This window comes from Dromaius novaehollandiae, chromosome 16 (genome assembly GCF_036370855.1).
Source record: "Dromaius novaehollandiae isolate bDroNov1 chromosome 16, bDroNov1.hap1, whole genome shotgun sequence".
Classification (NCBI taxonomy): domain Eukaryota; kingdom Metazoa; phylum Chordata; class Aves; order Casuariiformes; family Dromaiidae; genus Dromaius; species Dromaius novaehollandiae.
The window spans coordinates 19,086,019-19,108,072 of NC_088113.1; the positions used below are offsets into that span (position 1 = coordinate 19,086,019).

The 22,054-nt window shown below is 44.6% G+C and overlaps 2 protein-coding genes across 7 annotated transcripts in view; one reads left to right on the plus strand and one right to left on the minus strand.

Moving 5' to 3' along the window:
• BIRC7 (baculoviral IAP repeat containing 7) overlaps window positions 1-9,177 on the plus strand; it is a 34,329-nt gene extending 25,152 nt beyond the window's left edge. Inside the window, exons 8-9 of one of the 2 annotated variants that reach the window (XR_010391949.1) lie at window positions 1,120-1,232; window positions 8,433-9,177. The gene's annotated coding sequence lies outside the window, so the exon portion shown is untranslated. The remainder of the gene's footprint in view (window positions 1-1,119; window positions 1,233-8,432) is intronic. The other variant, XM_026092853.2, reaches the window with a different exon arrangement.
• The window catches only part of NKAIN4 (sodium/potassium transporting ATPase interacting 4), a 54,518-nt gene that overhangs the window by 3,139 nt on the left and 29,325 nt on the right, over window positions 1-22,054 (minus strand). For 2 of the 5 annotated variants that reach the window (XR_003258068.2, XM_026092874.2), the window contains exons 4-6: window positions 13,879-14,076; window positions 6,549-6,609; window positions 3,212-3,296 (exon numbers count right to left, since the gene is read on the minus strand). Coding sequence is in view for 3 of the 5 variants with exons in the window: in XM_026092874.2 (XP_025948659.2) it covers window positions 3,212-3,296; window positions 6,549-6,609; window positions 13,879-14,076 (344 nt within the window). In the remaining 2 variants the exon portion in view is untranslated. Of the gene's footprint in view, window positions 1-3,211; window positions 4,769-6,548; window positions 6,610-13,878; window positions 14,077-22,054 lie in introns of those variants that run through there. The other 3 variants (XR_003258069.2, XM_026092876.2, XM_026092875.2) reach the window with 2 other exon arrangements.

A 22,054-nucleotide genomic window follows, 5' to 3' on the forward strand; every position in this document is an offset into this window, starting at 1 on the left:
TTGGCCTCAGGAGACTGACTTCAGTTTTCAGTAACCAAGGGATAATATATTGGTTAAGTACTTTGACCCAGAAATGCACACTGAAAACATTAACATACTTCCTATCAAGATTCCCAGTGTATTATTGATAAAGCTAACAGTCCAGTGCCTTGACTGGGAAGCAGCAGTGAGATTAAGGGCAACTCTTCTATGCGGTGAGGTTTCAAACAGTTTTTCTATGCTCAGTTGAGTCTGTTAAATTTGTGACTTGAAATAGAAATTATCGCAACCAAAAACCCCTAGAATCAATGAAATGTAGAACACAAGCAATTGTGGAAACTGAAGTACAAATGATTGTATTTATAGAAATCATTGTTGCGGTGTGAGTGTTGGAGGTGCTAATTGAGATGAAACATATTTTAATCATGCCTTTGTAAGCAACAGGATGAAAATATCAGTTGGAATTTTTTTTTTAAAGAAAATTTACCAGCTGATAACCACTGAAGTGGGTTACCAGGGAAGACAGGAGTTGCCATTTGAAATCTTTGAACTGTGACAGAATATTTAAAAATAAGCTAGCTCAGATGCTGTGGCCTTGGTACAGAGGCTATGGGGGTGGGTCTCAGACTTAGGCTATGCAAGTCAGCCTAGATCAGCGTTGTTCTGTGGAGCCTAAAGATCAATGAAGATTCAGTGTTTGGAGAAATGAAGAAGAGGGACAAGAGGAATATGCGTGCCAGGACAAGGGAAAAGGGCACATTAGGAGGAGAGGAAGGAAGGTGATCTCATCAGAAAATGATAGATAGAACTGGAGTGATGGGGATAATCCCATTAGCCAGGCAATGATTGAAAGTGATCCTGTTAGAGGGAGGGAGGGTTGCAGCAACAGGGCAAGGCCATTAACAGGAGAGCAGCTGACTATTGACAAGGGGGGGACGCTGTCCTAAAATGAAAAATGACAGTTCGGTGTTGCTGTCTGCCCTGACTCAGTAGTTTCAGAATGAATTTGATTTCATTCTAGGCTTCCTCCAACAAAAAGTAGAAAAGACAAAAAGTGCCTGTTCCTGACCCCTAGTTGCTTTTAAAATTTAAATCTGAAAGAAGTTGGATGTTTTTATTGTTTTGCATCTTTCTGAACAGGGTATAAAAAAAGAAAATGCCTTCAGTCATCATGAAACTGTTTTCACAGCAGGACAACAAGGGCATCTGGCACTCGGTGCACCAGACACAAAACTCAGCAGCAGCACCATTAGGTGAGAGTCATTCTACTCAATAATCAGCTGTTCTTCTCACTCCTGCTCATGCATGTAGAAGAAACACAAGAACTAGGCTGGAATAAGCAAAAATAACTATTTGGTGGTTGCTGTGAAATTTATAGATGGTTGCCTTATCTACTGCTCAGCAGCTGTTTTCCTCTCCAGTTAGCCAGAAAAAAATATTATATTGTGCAGACAGAAGCTATCAATACATGAGTGATGCTCTGAAGAATGGGAATGAAGAGTGACAGAACTACCTCTGCACTTTATTAGTAGCTTACCATCTTAGTGAGTGCCTTGTAGGGAAATTTTACATTACCAGCTTCTGTTCATATTATCACCCCATATAGAAAACTTTAAAAGAAGCTAGTACTTTTTATACAGACAAAACTATCATTTTAAAAGAAAAGCAGCCCAAATCCTACACTGTAAAAGTGTGATGTTTCTTCCCTATACTGCTGTGTCGAGCTAGTAAATCAGAGAACTGCCTGAAGCTCCACAGCTTCTGCACGCTATGGAAAATTGCATCCCACCGTGACAAAATGAGAGGGAAATCAATATTTAATCTCCTGTAGCATCCCTCCTAATAATGCTATTGCACCCCCAAACTTACAGGGAGTTTAACTGCTTGGCAGAAATGACTTGTTCTCTTGGACTTGTGCTGCATGCTGCAGTGAGAAAGTGTGTAGTAACTCTGTACTGCATTACAGAGGCACATCTGCAAATCGATTTGGGGGCGGTTTTTCTTTTCTCAGCCCCACTTTTCTCCCCCATCCTCAAATCTTTCTTTTTGGCAGAGCTCTCTGGTAATATTTTCAAAAAAAAAAAAAAAAAAAAAAAAAAAGACCTCCCTTGACAACTACTCTTAATTTCTGCACGTTGAATTGCCTTCTTGCAGTGTGGATATAAGGAGTATCAGAAATTCAGATCTTATTGCTGCTTTAAACAGATAATGCTGGCCTTTATGTCTGAGAATCTCATTAAGAACCAGCTTTCAAGTGGACTGCATGAAAGCTCTTGTGCATTGAATAGTGGAAGGGGATTATCAGAGGGCAGAAATTGGGATTCAACAACGGGTCTCTATTAGGTGCATGAGGGGAGCTGCTGCAGACAACTCCCTTTTCTGCTCCCCTCTCTCATCTGAACTCCTGTGTTGTGCCACACATACAAGCCACTATTCTTGTAGGAAACAGAAGTTCAACAAAATGAAACCTTCCTGCTTAGAAACCATCTAATGCTCAACTTAATTCAACTCTGGTGCATTAGCTTTGTACTCCACAGGTCCCCTAGGAGTATGAGCAGATACAGGGTGACCCTGCAACCCTGTGCCAGTGATGGAGTCAGAGTCAGTGGTGCCAACCTGAGAGAGGATTATGGGAGGATGGCAAAGATGTGGCCAGGAATCAAAATCATATGGGTACATAGATCAGAGTGTACAGAGTTCTGTGCACAGAACTAAGAGCTTAAATAACTGTAGAAGTTGCATATATTTTCTGTATGTAGAGGTCTGTAGTTGAGGCTCTGCCTGACAGACCACAATTCAACCTTGAGATGAAGAACTACATTCTGCTGTTGCTATGGCTTATCCCCAGCAGCCACTGAAGCTGACCCTTCCCCACAGCTCCTGTCTTTACCTGTTTGGGCAGCATTAACTGCTGAAAAGCCTCACTTTGCTTTCTCCAAGGGAAAAGTGTCCACTAGTTTTTCAGGATTGCTGTCCTACAGCTGGCCCAAGTGCTTCCTGTCAAATGACACTGTCCTAAGTACAGCAATGCCACCTTCACCCTAGCAGCCTTGGGCTGAGCAGAGGCAGTCTCCCCCCTTCCTTCTGTGTTCTGCTGCTTGCTGGTGCCCTCTACATCTGAAAAACCTGCTGGAGAAATCAGCTGCAAAGGAGGAACAAACCCAAGCCCATGGCACCCTTGAGCCAGACTAAGAGGGGTGCGTAGCCTCTTAGCACAGGACACAATACTTACAGGTATGTCTGCTTGAACAAAAGGTTGGTGGGCTTTTCATTGACATGGTAGAGAGGAAATGGATCAAATCCACCAATGAAATCAACTGAAAAAAAATTAAAACTGAAATAAATAAACAAACATGGCCAAGATGTTGAAAGGAAATGAAAAAGAAAAAAAGTTGGTGCATGTCATGACATAACACAAAAATTAGTGAGAGAACAGAAAAATGATTTTTCAGGTATGGGTTGCCCAGTGCTATTTGGAAATCTCTGCCTGTAAAGACCTCTTTTCCCCCCATCTCCTGGGGTGGGAAAGTGTTCCAAAATAGGAGATTTGTCTAACACAAGACTTAAAGCCCAGAGCTAACGAAAGAACCGAACCAAACCAAAACAAGACTCCAGGAAAAACAAGAGGGCTTCCCTCAGCCTCTTTGGGTATTACCGCCACACTGCAGAGACACATGAGAATTGAGCTGACAAAGCCTCAGCCATTCAGCAGCATGCTGAAAGGAGGAGGCTGGGGAGCAGCGGGTGAGTGAATGCCAGCAGGAAAGCTGGCAGCACAGCAATCCCCATGAAGGTTATATACTGAAGTGGGAATTTTCTTGCCCCACTTGTCTTTCTTGCAAGACAGACAACAGCAGCTTTGGAGAACTGCAAATACCCCATTCACTATCTTCAGCTCTGATATTTTTCAGGTCCCCTCTGCCAACTCAGTTTCTTTTAAACCTATACAAATAGGAACAATGCTTCCTTTTTCCAGTATTCAAGAAAGGGCAATGTAACTAAGCAAGGGATGTTTTAAGTGACAATTCCCTTAGTGCCCATGGAAGAATTTTTCAAGCCTCTCTTGGTTCCGCTGAACTTAGGCCAAGTCTATACTACTGAGCTGGCCAACACAGCTAGGTCAGTAGGGGTATGATTTGCGACTGACCTAGCAGGCCTTGCAAAAACCTTTAAAATAAATTCTGCTTAGACCACTTTTCCGTGCCATTAGTGTATGTTGTTTGGAAGTGTGAAAGCTTATATCCCATACAAATGCCATTTAAAAACAACTGGAGAGTTTTATTAACTGTATAAGTGCCTGTTCATTTTTCTTTCCTGAAGGTGGCACTATTATTTCAGATTTTAGCTATATATTGCTAAGGATTTTTGGTATTTTTAATCAAACAATAAAAAAATCAGAAAAAATATAAATATGAAGTGAAAATAACTCTTGAAATTTCTAAAATAGAAATTTGAGGACAATATATCCTCATAAATTCCATCCTCATGGATAGCTTCATGCTGATACCATGATTCTGGAATGACTGCCAGTTAATAGGTGAAATCTGTAGCGGTCTTAAGTAAATCGGAAGCATAATTCTTGGTGGCTTCCAACGAGACCTGGACTCTTTTCAGCCACTTCTGAAAATGTTTATTTGAGTATTTTAAAACTAAAACAGTCTGCATTTTAAAAAACAGTTGCTAACTGCATTACCTCAGTTGTGGAATGTCTAAATTAGGAGACCTTCAAGACACACAGTCTTCAGTAACTGTCTAGCTCCTTGAACAGTCACCTCATCTGAGCACCCAACTGTGGAAGCACCCAAAATATGAGTCACTTAAAAAAAAAAAAAATCTTAACTATAGTTCATTGTCACTACCAGCCATACATTACAATGCATTAGCAATCTAAAATATTCTTGCTCACAAGTCAGCATTAGTAGATCCCTACTGCTGTGTTTTCTCATGAAAATCACGTTAGCATGAGCTTCCTGATTAATGTGCCTCAGCACTTATAATTACTTCATGCTGCATATCAAAGGAACATTTAAAAGAAACCACAAATGGAAAAGAAAATTAAAACGCAGCTCAAATTTGTTCGGGTCACTGGAAGGATCTACCACTGTGAGTGTGAAATATTGATGGTTTGTCATTGTTAATTATTCAAGCTGGCATTTTAACTCCAAGCTGGGAAACTGGGAGGGGAAAGGAATTTGCTAGTGGAAAAAAAAATATGTATCCTGAAAATAACAGCTCTGCATTTCTAGATAATGCTTTCTTCCATGTGATTGCTTCTCCTAACAGATCCCTGCCATAAAAATGAGCTCTGTCAAGTTATTATTTTACAATATTAAAAGGCAGCTCAGAACTCAAACTGGTTAGGTAAAGGGAGTGCTATAGGGCAATTAAAAGAAATATTACTTATAACGTAGCACCTTCACAAAATGCATTGCCAAGCTCCAAATAATCAATAAAGCCAGTAGACTCAGTTCAACCACACAGGAAACAACAGGAAAACATGCAGGCAAGTCAGACCAGCAATTCATCTCATCTCACCCCTTTGAAATAACATTCTTCACATACTTTCAAATGTCCAGTTCAAAGCTGTTATTTTTCAGCTAACATCCATGCCAGCTGCTCTTTACAAGGATAGAGCTACTTGCACAACCCTAACGAATGTCTTGAGGAAGTGATACTGGGATATGAAACCTTTGGATCAGATCCTTAGCTGGAGTAAACTGGCCTGGACCCATTGATTTGAATAAAACTACTGATTCCAACATGCTAAGAATTCAAATGTAGAAAGCAACACATTGCCAAAGCAAGCAGACTTCACATTTATTTGAACCCTATGCATCCATCCTTTTGTGTCAAAAGTATTGGTCTCAAAGGGAGTTTTAGAAGAGCAAAGTAATCCAGGACCAGATTATAGGTATCTGGATAGATCCCACAGACCCAGCCATCCATGTGCTTTCTTCTTTGATTCTTTGCTCTTCTCTGACACTCTCATAGCAAATGCATGACACCTAAGAGAACTGCCTACTGACTGCAAGGGAGTCGGTTCATTCATCCTTCCCGTAATTCAGATATAGTGCTTCCTCTGCTTTTAAGTTAAGTGGTCAGGTCAGTTCTTGGCATGAAACCTTGCTCTCTGCTTCATCCTCAGCTTGTGGCATATGATACTCAGCATGTGGCCTTCCTGCCTAGCTGAGTACCGGGCTGTATCCTCCGCTGTAGGTACTCCTGCTTACACTGGGAATATTTCAGCAGTGTTATGCTTGAGCTATACCAGCTTGAGAGCAGAGGAAGCTGCCCTCTTTCTCTAAAGCCTAACTTAAGTGAGTAGCCAACACCAAGCTTTTCTGTGCTGAAAGAGTAACGCGATTATAGCAGCCAACACATAATGATGCAGGGGGAAAAAAAATCTCATAGTAAAAACAGCCAGTCCTTGAAAGGTAGTTACTGCTGTATCACATAGATGGAGAGATGGAAAGAAGCCTGATTGCAACTCATTGCTGATAGATCAACGTCTGAGAGAGAAAGAGAATTTAATAAAACCTTTGCCAAGGGATCTGTTGATAAATACTTACAGCTGTCTTCTTCTTCTGTAAAAACACTAACAACATAACAGGCGTAGACAAAGCCCACCAGCTGGAAAACACAGAGAAGAAATCATTTTAGCATCGGTCTTGTGAGGTTGGTCAAAACCTGCCTGGCATGACTTCAACAGCCCATATTTGCTCTAAACTTGGCAGCACTACTGTAACAGTGGAGCCAAGCTGTATTTGCTCTAAGGTAAGTGGTGCAGGGGTAGGCTTAGGGGCAGAGGCTGCTGGGGGCAGACTCAAAGCTCAGAACTGCAAAACTGCAAGACCCATCCTTACCTTCAGAGTAGCAGCCTGCTGCTGCTGGAATGACTCACGAGAAAATGGCCTGGTTTTGTTGACACTGCAACTACTGTGCTATGTTTGGTGAGGGGGATGAAGCAGAGTGCCTGATGTAACGTCTTAGATGGACCACTACATACAAGGAAGACACACAGACATTTGGGGTAGGCGTTATTAACAGAGGTCCAGGGACAAGAACTCCTCAGCCCACAATCCCGTCACAAGGGTCATGCAGGGAAAGAGACACTACGTTGGTGTAGGATCTACCAACAAGATGGGACCAGTTTTTATGGAGATGAGATAAATAGCAACTGGTGACTTACTGGCAGCATATACTCAGAAATATTGCAATCTTTAATATCTTAGGCTTGGAGATCAAAAATTCATTGGAATGAAATCCTCGTCTTACTTTAGGTCTAAACTTTCTAAGGGTCTCTTTATCCTTGGTACTGAATGAAAACTGCATGGACTAATCAGGCATTGGGCTTGCAAAGGAAATGGGCCAGAGGACGATAAGAAACAAGCAAGATGATAGTAATGGTTTTAATTCACAAATCACATAGGCTAGGGATAAATCACCACCTCCGGGGAATCAGACAGGAGCAGCGAGGGAACGGTAACACAATAGGGTCTCTCTCAAATAGCAGAGCCTTCCCGGTGCAGTGCAGCCTGCATGCCAAGCAGTTGCCCAGAGCAGTGTCTAGAGCAAAAAACTACAGTGAACATTAAAAAAAGCAGTTTAAGGTATCCTGGTGGCTGTGCACTTAGCAGATAGTTGGTAGATGCTCTGAAGCGTTACAGCCAGGCTTTGCTGTCCTTGTTCAGCCTCAGGAGCAAGTCATTATCCAGCCTGAATAAAGACAGAAGCTTCTGGTACCATGGGAATTGAAGCATTCTAGATCCAGCAGGGTTTTATTTTGCTTTGCTTTCTTCCTGTTAATCAAATATCCTCTCCATCCTTCATTTTACATCTTTACATAACACCCCACTTAGCAAGATCTTGGTTGACACTAACTCTATTAGTAAAGTTATTGTGAGACGTAATTGTTTTCCACTGTGAACTCAATTCTCTGGAACAAGAGTTAGAATGTAACATACAGTGACTCACTCCCAGGGAAGACAGCATGATGCATGGTGCGGCTTGAAAAGTAGAGTCCATTCATTTTTAATATGACAGAAAAATACATCACAGCAGAAAACAAAAGGCAAGATAATGAGATTTCTACTAGGGAGTTATAAGGCATTCCTGGTTTCTGCAGCTCTCCTAGACAAAAAAACCCTTGTTGGAAGGAAATGGAATATTTTTTAAAAAAACATCAGTAAACCTCTTATTTCCTTTACAATTTCCTATAATTGTATGAGAGACAAGCCAGCTCTCTCTTCTGCTCGTGGGTGGGCCCTGTGGCAGCCTGTCCCAGGACTGCAGCGGAGGAGAGGTGGCTCCGTGCACTCACTCTCCTGCTCTGTATTTTCCCAGACAGGGCTGCTTCACGCAGGGCGCTTAACTCGGAAGGAAACCCTTCTAAGTGCAACGGCAACCGCAAAGTGATGGCAATGGCCAGTGCAATTTTACCTTTTGTCTTCCAGAATTAGTTCGAGTAGAACAAGAGCTCTTTGACAGCAGCACAACCCCGCAGCCTTCACCCCTCCTGCTGCGGTGCTGAGCAGCCCCCACGGTGCTGAGCAAGGATCCGTCCCAACCCCTGGCCCTGACGCCACTCGGCTTTGCCATCGCAGCTCCGCGGAGGAGCTCCAGGCTCGCAGCCACGTGAAGCAGCAGCCCTGAGTTCAGTCCCTGCATTACACTCGACAGCGCGTGGAAACAAACCCTAAGTCTGCTGTTCCCCATAGCTGTGCCAGGGAACCCCTGACGTATTAACAACGAAAATCACTTATCTGCCCGCTTTATGGGTAGAATACACAAACACTTATCAGCTGCGCTATCATGGGCAACCTGTTCAACCTCTGAAAACTGGGTTCAGAGTTGGAAGGAGCCAGCGAGCAGTGAGATTGATTTGCAAAGTTTATTTTGCACAGAAATTAATGCCTCATAACCCCCAGCCATCACTCTTCTCTCCCCACATTTGTCTTCCTTTTACAGCCAAGGGGACCTTTTACACTCATAAACAAACAAACCAAAAAAGAAGCAAGTGAAGTAAATAAACTTTGCAAAATCTCTAATCCCAGCTCCATGGAGGCTTATTTATTTATTGTTTCCCTGGACTTTATTTCAAAATGACCTGCTTCGTTTTTAAGATGTACTCTGCATTGACCTTATAACCCATTTCTTCTTGGCATGAGTTTCATCAATAATAAATTACTGTTTATTCAATGGCTTGTTTTCTTTTTATTCAAATAAGTTCTGCGAGTCTCACAACCTAGTCAGAACAGGAAAATTTCAGTGAAAAAGAGGGGAGAGACATACAATATGAATGTGAGTTGCATTTTCACACTGGCTGAACTAAACTATAATTAAACCTATCACCTCAGGGATGAAATGAGCTCCTGGGATCTGCTCTGTGTCTTGCCTCCTTCATGAATTATGAATGAATACAGTTACAGAGGAGAAGTGCTGCTCCTTTTGTCCCATCCTTTTCACTGGGAGTCTGCTAGAACGTGGGCTGAGCAGACTCCAAGAGACACCTACGGTTCCCTTCTGACTGCATCCTTGGTGAAGATGCATCAAGCCCGAGAACATCACCAAGTGATTAACTGCGAGCAGAAAGCTTGACAGATGTCAAAAATACAGAAGTAATTACACTTTTGCTCTGAATGCCATCTTCATTGCTAATTTCAACAGGGAAGGGGGTTTTAAGCCCTATTATGCCAGTGAAATATCAATAATTCTTCCATTTTTGCAACTACATAGGGGAGGTGGGAGAAGAGAAAATAGTCAGTGATGTTAAATGACACTAAGCTATTGCTCTAGTTCCCCAAAGAATATTCTCAGGCTTTAGCCTCTGCTGCTGTTTCCTCACTTGTTCTGCCTGTTCAGTACCAGCTTCCTCCAGGCTGCACAAGTGTCTGACTAAGGTTTTTTATTGGGAACACATGTTGCAGGCAGGTGTGCTCAGTCCGCCTGTCAGGCAGCCTGGGAAAGCACACGCTGCCAAGGAGGAGAGGATGGAGCTGGGATGTCCCAAGCGTTCTGCAGGCAAATGCACAGGGCGGGGGAGACAGGTGGGGACAAATCTGCCCAAAGGAGCTAGGGAAATGGAAGTCCTTTCCATCTTTCTGCCTCGGTCATCTGAAGTTAACAGTGAGCTGAGAAGTGTTCCCCCAAAAGCAGCACTGAACGAAAGTGCTTGAGCTAGAAAGACTGAATTACAGGAAGATCTAAAGAAAGGGACCAGCTGGCTCTAAGTGTGTTAAGCATATGAAGGATGGGAAGGCAGATTTTAGGAGCTGTCACCTGCTGCTTGTGCTAAGTCTTGGCCTTAGTCTACAGCTATCCTTGTGAATATTCTGCGCTCTTCAACTCTTCTCTCGAGATAAGAGAGAAACTTGTCATTGTTTTTTTTCCACCACAAACTGTGCAGAGTCCCCTTCTTTAAGGCAGACGTATTCTAGGTTTCACTTCTAATCAAGGATAATGAAGTGTGTTTGCTCTCGTCAGTGTGAGAGGGAAAGTGAAGAGATTTCTGCCCAATTCCGGAGCTATGAGAAGGTACTAACCAGCTTGAAAAAAAGCTACTGTGATCAGATAGCCAAACAGAGGCAATCAAAACCCTTTGATTCCTTGACCTTCTTTGCTTTTTGGATGCAATTAGGACCACTGAAAAATCCAGCTTCTGCCAACAGCAAAGCATCTCTTGTGCCTTGCTTCTCACATAACATCTGCTGTCAGAGCTTGCCTTGCCGCCTTTCTGGGAACCTTCCAACCTGTCAGCTTGAGTGAAAACAGCAGACAGGCAGGCAATGAGTTCTCTCAGCTGGGAAGACATTTCCAATTTCCATCCCATTCAATGGGGCCTCAGGAATAGCCTGTCCTTCCCCACTCCCAGAACTACCATATGGACAGACCAGAACTATGCCAGGTATTTCAAAACCAGAAAACACTCTTCTCGCTGCTGGCTGACAAGCTCAGGGGATGTGAGGTGGAGCCTTGCTGAGATAAAAACAAAGCAGTTTTTTTCTTTTCTTGACAAACTGGTTTCTGTTGAATTTCCTAATTGGGTTGGTAGGATTAGTTTTACAGTGACATTTCTATACAAGTGCAGACTCTGTTTAGGAGGTTTCATTTTAGAAAGCCTTTTCCTCCAATGTTTTCTGTGCTAAAACACTGAGCAGGATTTACATCTGCATTTCTGCCACAGAATCTACCACCAGCTCTGTCCCATTTGTAACCTTTTCACCTTCAAGAGATGTGGGTTCAAATCTCAACAGGAGGATGTTTGAGATATCTGATGGATTTTAATCTAGATCCTGCAGCTACTTGTATCATGCCTGGTGACCGGTATGCCCATTTGATCCCACTCCAGATCAAAGGAGTTGCTCTTCCCTTCAAGGGGTACAGAAAAGCTCTAAGCAAAGCAGACTGAGACCTTATGTATCTTCTTCAAATGTATACACAGGATCAGAATGATACAGCCAGCAGGATCCAAGGTGACAGCCAACATTGCGCTCACCATATGGGCCAAGGTTTTCCTTCCCCCTCCTTTGGCATGGAAGATCAAACTCCGTGGGATGAACTCAGCCTTACCCCAGCTACCCAGCACGGTGCACTGCGGTTCCTCAGGAGCCTCAGGGAACTGATCTCTCCAGAAAACAGACAAAAAGTCCTCAACCGGGTAGTCCACTGTTAAGGAATGAGGACTTTATATCACTGTATCTGGAATAACTCCCCCTCCCCCCAACTTCTAAAACATTAACCAAAGCCAAAACTACAGAAAAGGGCAATTTTGCCCCTCCCCTCTCCTTCTAAATAGGGTGCTGGCTATTCAGGTCTCGAATGCCTAGCAGACATGGAAGGAACTAGGTCATGTCCCTTGCTGTATCCCCCAAGTCTTCGGTTGCTAGTCATGTTTTTTGTACTATTGATCTGGTCTTCCTGCCTGTCTGCAGCACGGAGTAGCTGCCAGGCGCTCTGGGAAGGACAGCAGCCTGTAATGAAATCTGCCTTAAAACGAGATAAAGAGAATAGAAGAGAAAAAAAAAAAAAGGAAGAAAGAAAAGAAAAACCACTGGCAGGGATCAAAGCGTTTGACCCTCAGAGACTAAAAATGGTGAGGACAGGCTGGCTATTTTCAGGCAAGGTTTAAGTGAGAATATATCTTTCTTTCTGTCTTGCCTCAGCAAAGCAGAGAGGAAAAACTCCATTTGTCCCTCTACATGAAATAATTACATAAGCATTTCAGAGCTGGCAGGAGCTACAGGCCTGGGGCTTCAATATTCCACCTTTATTACAGGACAGGTAAGAAGTTATTTCGCTCTGCACAGCTCAGCCCATATGGGCTTCTCATATCCAGGTATTCTAGCCTCATATCCAGGGTTTAGGATGCAAAAATCTACTGCAACTTAAGTCTCAGGAAGAAGGAGAAAGAAAATATTTACCTAAATCCTATCTTATCTTACAGTTCCCATGCCTTTCTCTCCATCTGGCACCTTATGGTGTTCTGCGCGTGCAGAAAGAATATTCTTATTTGCCTTAGGGAAGCAAAGGAGAAAACACTCCCGGAGACACAGACTAGTCACCTTGCCTCCTATACATCAACATGACCACTCAGCTTAGCACTGTGTGCTAAGTCAGTAAGGTGCCATAAAACAAACAAACTCAGGGCAAGACCCTACCATTTGCTGGCTGAACCTCTGGCCTGGGGCACAGGGGCACGTGCTGTCTTGGGTATCTGGGAAGGATGCTAACAGCGACATTTCTGCACTTAAAAAGTCTGGGATAGTCTGACTTCACTATCTGCCAACTGTTTCACTGAACTGGAGGAACAGCACCAGCTCAGCAACCTCTATCCTATTTCAGCTAACAGTCCTTTATAAAAGAAACCAGGCTCGACTCTTTCGGATACCTAAGTTTTCATTTGTCATACACAGGCAGTGAAGCAACGCTCAGACACTTTAACTCAGATAACTTTCCCTGAAGGAGAACCCCCCAAATATTAACAGCCCTCAAATATTAACAGTCATCTCAGCTAAGAGAAAACGCAGGATCAAGACAGCAGAATGTGGTACCGAAAATGTGCAGAGAAGTAGTTGGCATTCCAGAAGCTTGGAATTTCTCAGTATTTGTTATCCTTTAACATTTAAACCAAAGCAAGTTGCCCTTTTTACAGCCAGACCTGAAATGCTGCAATATGGACGTTTCACCAGTACACGTTGGTCTATGTTTAAAGCCATCAACCACAAAGTAACAAACCAAAGCAGATTAAAAAGATGCGGGCTGCTGACTCTAGTGCAGCTACAAAATGCAGGAGCACCAGCGGAGTAAGGGAAACAATGGACATTTTGTTTCAGTTAATTTCACAGACAAATGAGAAACAATTAATTAACAGTGAACATAAGGACACTGAATTACTGCGGAGTGTTTAAAAAGCCTGGGGAAGACTCCAATGAGGAAACAGTTGATGGAAACATTTAATGCATATCTTAGGTGTCAGCAGAAATAAAACATGCTCCTTTCTGCTTCCTTAAAGTTTGTTTCCTTTTCTGGAGATAAGGATTTTCTCCCCTTTACTTCATCACAGGCACAAACAAATATGTGCTCCCCCAGCTGCCACCAAGTCCTGAGGAACAGAAGAAATCCTTCAGAAGAAGGGTTTCTGTCCTTGTCAAAACATGACATGTTGTTATTGTGAGGTTGCATATGATACATTACTTCAAGTGTTAGGTTGCTGGTATTAGCGTCCAGTTCTTATTAGCAATATTGTTGGTAAGAGAACAGGGGAACAAAACCCGTTAGCTTTCAATAGCATTTACAGAAGCCTTCAGGATCAGATGAGATGAAGTGGGGTAGAAAATATGGGCTAGTTTCTGTGCCTGGAAAGACAGACCATTGCCCTGTGCTGCCCTCGCCGACACTCACCGCGATCAGGATCTGCAAGGAGCTGTGCATGACCTCGATGTAGCGATACTCCAGGGCACAGCCTATCACGGAGACGTAGGAATGGCTGTCCAGGCCCTTGATGCCCGACGTTGAAGCCTCCTTCCTTACACAGCCAGGGCCATTTTCACTCCACCACGATTGGTGCCGGGAGATATTAAATGTCAGGAGTTCACTGTCCTAAAGAGAGAAAAATTGCAAGATCTCCATTTACTATACAAGAGTGTCTGACATGCTGTTTTAATGGAGCTTTTATTAAAACCAGTGGAAAAAATCTAAAGTTTTTAAATCCCCACCATCAAGAAATGCTAGCACAGATCAAAACACATTGGCTTTTTAAGCCTTATTAAAAAGCATTGCTCAGACAGGCTTCTGTGATGGGAACCAAGTCTGAGGCAGCCCTGCAACACTCCAGCAAAGACATTTCACATTCACACAGCAAGTTTTGGAAGCAGGTCTGAGCAGCTCCTAAAGCAGAAAGAACAGTTTCTAGGTTCCAGGTCCAAGAACTCTCTGCTAGTGGCTCCTGCACCTGGAAAAGGACCCTCAAGACTTGGATTTGGGAGGTTAACCTTGCAAATCTAGAAGAAAAGGGTAGACAACGCAGCACTAAGCATCCCACGCCAGAATCACATGTTCACAGGTACACCCTTCCCCAAACTGGAATCTACACAGAGCAGAACTGAAAAATATGAACTTCATAACCCCAAAATGAACTTCAAAACCCAACAGTTCTTCCTCTGTCCCCAGCTTTTAACACGTCTAACAAGTTCCCCTACCATTCCTGACTCTCTGATCTCCTTCCATGCTCTAACATATGGGGTTTCTAGGTTTTCTATTGACCACCGTCAGCCTCCTGTCAAACTACCCAGCCGAGCTAACCTCACTGTGACGACTGCTGCTCCTCACAAACACTTTCCCAGCAATTCTGCAACCAGGTGCACATCTGAAAATAACATTTCCCTCACACTTGAGAAAAGTGTGGCATGTGCTTTGGGATTTTGAGCTTTCAGCGCATTGCAAATCCGTCCCTGCAGATGGGAAAAGAAAAACTTAGGGCCGGCAGAACAGGGCAGGAAACAGCTCAGCTGCATCACTCACCAACACGTGCTAAGTGCTGGATGTCCCAGCAAGCCTCTCCATTCACTTTGATGTGGAATCAACAACCCTTTTTGACTACAGACACAAAGCAGGGTAAGGGGCTGGAAGTTTTGTTTTGTAGGGTAGATTATAAAATGGATCAGGCACAGAATCTAGGTGTCTCTACGGGGTAAAAAATAAGTGCTGGATATACACACCAACCTAGCCACTATTAAGACTTTTAGCACCTACCTGTACGCTACTTAGCACTGGTCTTGCCAGGGTCCTACACAGTCCCTATGGGGAAGGACCAGCTCCCAGAGTAGCAGCATTCAGAGCTGGGAGTATTCACACTTTCCAGCATGGAAATCCTCATGCAGGAAGCTTCTCTGGCTTAGCTCCCTCTAGCATCTAGGGGGAACAACAGATTCAGAGTAGCTAGTCTAGGCTCCTGCTCTGACTTACCCACTGGAGACATCACTTGTCTCCGCTCCAGCACAGGGAGCCTGGCCTGCAGATACACCTCTGCACGTCCACATTTATTTTCAGGGGCAAGCTTGAATTACAACAGCAGGAAGCTTAAATGATAGATAACCTGTGAACAAAAACCAGCTACCCCACTGGGCACATTGTGTAGGTAGCCTCCAATCCACAGCAAACACTCAAAAACAGTTTGTGGAACTGTTATTAAGATATGCTGCAGGAAGCACATGCTAAGAAATGTGGACAATTAAGTAAGAAGACAGCTGCCAAGCTCCTGACATAATCACCACGACAGATGGGATGGATGTGTTTTACAGTAGATGCAGGAGGGCATGAGGATGAAGTGTGGCACCAGTGCAAAAGCAGCCTTAATAGCAAAGGAAAGACAACAGGGAAAGCTGTATTAACCGTTGGGAGTTTGAAAGGGAGCTGTCTGCATTTTGAAGGCTACAGGGAATAATTAGATTGGCAGCTACAGGAGAAGGTACACAGTGCAAGGCACTGGGCTGTCAAGGAAAAACTTCCAGAGACAGTTTTCTTTCGCAGCCTCCTGTGACTTCGGCAGAAAAGTCTTTGGCCTGCTCCCTCTGCCGGGCATTGCTCTTCTGTGGTCCACAGATTTCCCACATATGCACAAAATCGCATCCTCTCTGAGATGCTTGCTTTCTCCCCCAGCTTCACCTGCTCTGGGATGTGTGGATCTTCCCCAGCGAAATCTCTTCCTCGCAGAAACACCCAGCCCTCCAGACTGCTGTTCTTCCTCTTAAAAGCAACTGGGTGCTTCGGTTAGCAAAGCAAAGAATCATCTCTCTCACAAAAAGGACTCGGTTGCTGTTTCTTTGCCTGGGGCTTCTCCCAATTAGCACAGAAACAAAGCTATTCCATGGCGTCCTGTTCCCGGTCCCCAGGGATTTCCCTCTCCAAGCAGATGGTGCTTTCTCAAACCTTCTGCTTCACAGAGGCAAAGAGCCCCTTCGGTGTCCTTCCCGCTCCTGGGTACCCCCATATGGGCACATCCATGCGCATTTGGCTAAATAAGAAACAGGCTGCTTTCCTTCCCGAATCTCCCTCTTGCCAGTCCTTACAGGATTGGCTCTGGCTTAACTTCAGTGCTGAAGCTGAACTTCATTGTGAATTAAGCCTAAAAAAGCAGAAGAATGGGTGCTGGGTACTGGATGGAGGTGGGCAGGTGGAAGAACAGTAGGTCCTAACCAGCACTCACTGCTTTTTGCCAAAAATCATGCTCCAACTCTGTGCAAAAAAATATTATACTCCAGTTAAGAACAGCTTGGAAAAGCTGAGCACATTTGAATTCCAAAAGCACCGCGATGGCTGGTGCGCACGAGCCATCCATCCCACGGCTCACCGATGTAGCAGATACTGATTGCACACTGGGGTCACGGACACCCTTGGGTTCACAACGCAGAGACACCTTTCTAACAGATGTCTTTTTGCAGCGCTGCAGGGCCAGAGGGCAACGCGAATGAAGGGGTCTCAGCACACGATGCTGCTCCTTTGCTTGCATCCCTGGCTGGGTCTCCTTAGAGGATACCAGCACCGGGATGTAATAAAAGAACATTTAAGGAAAACACTTGATTGACTTCCAGTTGTTCAGTGCTTGCTCAGAGTCCAGGAAAATGATCCCTGGATGCCTTCTGCAGCTTGCCAGCTTCATTTGTGAGGAGACGGCTGCAGAGAAACAGAACTAGGAAGCAGGAACAGTGTACCAGAACCAGGAGGATGACGACCCCCAACCCCTGCCTCCAAGAAAAAAAAAACTGATAGGAAGAAATTTTAGGAAACAGCTATTTACCAAAACTACTTCACAGAGCTTTTGAAGCTTGAACACACTGGAATCCCCCCCAAAGTAGGGGCAGCTTGGAAGGGACTAATCAGTCCCAGGAGCAAGCAAGCCCTGCTGCAGGGAGGGGGAGTGATCGGTATGTAACCATGCTCCCCTTGGTTCTTGACAGGCTGCGATGTGAAGGGCCATCGCTTTCTCCTTAACCTCCAGCCTGCAGAGAAATATGAGCAAAGAGTGATACAAGCTCCTTCTCAGGAGCATGCTGAAGGCCAGCCAAAAAATCACATTTCACTAAACTGTTGCAGCACCTGGTTGCTATCCATTTGCCATCACCATGTGGGAAGGAAGAAGACAGCACTAAAACCGTAGTACATACATTTCAAAGCCTCTCTTTTCTGCTCCCGCTCTCACCCCACTCTTTCCAGCAGGGAAACTTGCACCCAGCTCCGACACCCACAGAAGCAGCTGTGTTTGGAAAGCCTCCCTTTCTAAAATACTCTTCAAAAAGCTTTTCAAAAAGGCTGTCAGAAGCAGTTTTATTTCTTGTTAGCAGCCTTGTGAACCTCCTCCCCCAGTATTTCCTTAATTATCAGGCAAGCCAACGCTATAATGGCTCTGGAAACAAATCGAGGCCTGTATGGGAGCCCCCAGAGCTTGAAGGCAGAATCATTTTACATCTTTCAAGTTGGAAACGTTTATTATCAAAATGGGAAATATAATCTTTATCTTTTAGTCACGTGTGCCAAATAGCTGCATCGCCCCAAGACAGCAGGAGAAACACTTTTGTTGGTGCTCAGCAGGGTTGTTGATGATGCCACAGCATTTAAAGGCCAAGTCCCAGACTTCCATTTTCTAAACGTAGGTGGAGTTGAGGGATAGTTGTAATTAACTGTGCTTTTATCCATCCTCCTAACAGTACTTATTCAGGTACTAAGTCATCCCAAATATGCCATCCAGATTCTCCTCTGGAATACAAATAAATACCCCTATGACTAATAAGAGCTGCCTCCATTTGTAGAGGAGACTCAGACCACCACAGCCCTGGGTCCACATCAAAGCACTGGGCAGGCATGAGAGAATATAAAGGGGGAAATAAGTGGAAAAAAAAAAAATCACTGTTCCAAGATGAATAATTCCAGAGGGAAAAGACAAAGAGCAGTAGGTCGAAATACACCACACCAATTCCTGAAACCTCTCTGAATGCTTCTCAGATACATGATGAAGGGTCCATCAGCATGACAGCTGGACAGACAGATGCTCATGTCTTACCAGTAGGATTTTAATAATTAACTCAGACTTACAGTTCCTGCTGGGAGGGTGGCAGGATGGAGTGTGTTTCACACTGCCGTAGACAGGGAGAAGCTTAACATGTTATTTCAAGCTCAGCCCAAATACCTAAGTGAGCTCTCAACAGCTCACCTAGCTAAATGGCCAGATGGACAAAAAGGAGAAAGGGAACACAAACAGACCAGAGGAGGAGAAATGGCAGCCTGGAAAGCAGGCTATCTGCGAGTCCCACCCCTTACAGTGATAGTGCAGTGGTGCAGCACTTTCAGAGAGGCAGTATTTCACCCCGATGCTGAAAGCGTGCTCAGAACTGCGAGGGAGGAGAGACAGCAAGGCGCCGCTGCCAGACCCGCTCAGAGGCTCATCATCATCTCACGGCTGGTGCAGAGGCAACCTTTCCAATCCAGATTGCTCAGTCTCTTGCCTGCTTGCTGGCAAAGCACTTGCAGGAAAGCTGGCATAGCCCAACGTGCTTAGGGAGGCCTTTCCAGCAATAAAGGAAGTGCTTTCTTAGGCATTTCTCTGATGATCCATTTCTCTCCTGCCCACCTAATGAAGTTCTGCTGTGCCATATTTCATATTCTCTTATTTTTACTATGAAAAAGTTTCAAGACAAAGAAAAAAAGACAGGATAGGAAAATAAAAATAAGGTCACAGCTGTCAGTTTAGCTTTTTCAAGAAGTAGAGAATGGATGAACATAGAAGAAAAGAGCATTCTCCCTTTAAAATAAGTCAGAATAGTTATAACTACCTATTAACCACTAGTTACAACTACTCAGGGTGCTGCTGGCCAGGATAGCCATCCTCAGGGTTTCCTTGGCCGGGCGAGAGCAAGTGCTCTTGGAGGGAACTGGGTGGATAAAGGAGCACTCCAGGAAATGTTGTGGAAGGCAGGAGGAAGGAGAGCATGAAAGGTGAGGGCAGACACTGCAAAGGAGGAAGAAGCAGTGGAAGAGCAACTGTTTAGTGAAAAAAGGCTAATAGCCAGCCCCATAAGATACAGTTCAACAAATATACACCTATCAGCCCATTTTCTGCTGATGTTGTGGTGTTTATAACCAGGAGGTTGTCTCTTGGCCTCTTTGCCGAGCTGCTTACAGGTTGACGGATGGGAGGGCTCATTCCCCTCACCTTGCGGGCCCCATGGGCATGGGGTCCCTGGTTTCTCTTTATTAGAGCATCAGACACCCAAAGCAAGGGGGACACGAGAACAAGCATCCTCGCTTGCCTCTGGTCCGTACTGCACAGCACTTCCCTGCCCTCATCCGGCACTCCCTCCCCACCGTGAAATCAGATCTAGGCACCACAGCACGGAGAATTATTTGCAATAAGGTCACGTCACAGTTGCCTCATTTTTATCAGTTCTCTGGGCATTTCCTAAACTTGTTACAGCAGGAACACTTGGGTTCTTTCTCCCCTTTCTCACCCCACCTGAGTTATCACCTGTCTCGGCTGCACTGGGCTGTCATTACCAGGCTAACAAACTCCATCCTTTCTAGCTCGCTGCCCTTTCTGCATTTTGTCATTATAAATTAGCTAGCTGCTGACAGAGATGTCCCTGGCAGGCCGCACTTGTCAGCAACACGGCGGGCAGGAGCGGTGCAGCCAGGAACGCCGCTCGCCCGCTGCCCCAGCACAGGAATCACGGGGGAAACCCCGCGACTGAAGACCTCCTGCAGAACTATCTGCCCCTGAAGGGGCTTGCATGGAAACACAACCTGGTCTGAGACACTCCCGAGCACATTCACACTTAGTCCAGTGGTTAATGAGTTAGCATTTACCTGACCAGCCTGTGTCAGCCCTGCTCCCCCAAAGCTCGCTCTTCTTTTTGCAACCTACCTGCTTGCTGCCAGGATAATTACAAGCTTTGACTTCTTACTAATAACTAGGGGACAGCTTCCTCCCAGGGCTCCTGGGTGAACACAGAAGTCCCTGCTCCTCTGCAGCACCGCTGCTGCAACCCCCAGCTGATGCTACACTGCCCTCACCACCTCCCAGAGCCTGTTCGAGACACCCTCATCCAAGCACAGGTGTCATCCTGGGGTCAGATCCCAAGCTATGGAGATCAATAAGACTCTGCAGATGTCAGCTGGCTTGGGATCAGGTTTCTAGACATGCAGGGAGAGACCAACACCGCTCTCCAGTCCTGCCTGCCTGCAAAACGCCATGCAATCTTATGGAAAGCTTCCCTCCTGTTCCAAGCGTGCCTTTTGCTCTCCTGTGGAAGCGAGGTTTTGTTTTTCCAGGAGATGGGGCACTCCTGGACAGCAAGGTCACATGGACACAAATAATTTCTGCTGAAGGAGGGAGGGAGGAAAGAAAGAAAGCAAGCAGCATTATGAGTTTTTCTTACAAGACAGCCTCTTTAAATGAAAGGAACTCATGAAGAATAGAGGCAAGGCTGCAGAACGATTTTACTCTCTCACAAAGCCAGCACTATTATTCTGTTATTTTTTCCAGTTGCCACCAAACTAGCAGCATGAATTTTTCATTGCATCTCTGGAGGGAAGTCCACTGAGACAATAACAACATACGCTGCAGCCCAATCCTTTCAAAAAAGTCCCCAACCACAAGAGTCATCCTGTAGGCTAAATAAAGGTTCTCTGTGTGCTGGCTTTGCTAAAATGAGCCACGACGCAGAGCAAGGTTATGAGATGAAGCTCCTCTGTAGTGGAGAAAGTGGAGTTTGCTGTGCTCTGTTTGAGCTGCAGAACAGCAGCCCCTCGTGATGCAGGGCAGGTTGGGATTAAACACAAGAAACAGACTATCAGGAAGCAAACACCGGCTCAGGGAAGCTCCCAGAGCAGTTTATCAACCCAATATTTTCTCCTCAGAAGGAAGTTTTCAAATAGCTAAATAAGATTTTTTTTTTTAAGTTGGTTACAACTAATGCTGAGATCATCTTAGGCTTGCTTTTAGACCAATAGTCACCCCTGTTTTAAGCAAGAACTCTCTCAGAGTTTCTATGAATACTAGTGAGGGGAAAATGGAGATTAATTAAGGAATTAGGAAGTTAAATTTTCTTATCTGCAAAGGATTTATGCTGTCATTCATGACTTGCTGTAAGCCTGATTAAAAAAAAAACCACAAAACTTAGTGCTGTTCCAATTATGACTGTAACTTAGACATGTGACCTGGGAATTTAGGGCAGACGTAGTGTTCTGAAGTGAACCTGTATCCCATAATTACTCCAAGTCTGCTAAACTGCAGCAACATTTAGTAATTCATTGCTTACAGTCCAGGCTTAATTTAGGGCCTGCCTCCCATTGTTGTTATTTCTGACTCACCCTCATTAAGCAGACAGCAATACTTAGCTTATCTCACCTTCAAAAAGCTTCACAGATACTAACACACAACATCCCTGGACAAGGGCCAAGGTAACTACCACTGTTATTAGAGAAGGAAGAATTAAATCAGGAAAGCTGCATCTCTCCCGCAGCAGCACTGGAAGGAGACGCGCCAGCCTTCAGAAGGTCCCTCTGGTTTGTTCTCTTGTCCAACACA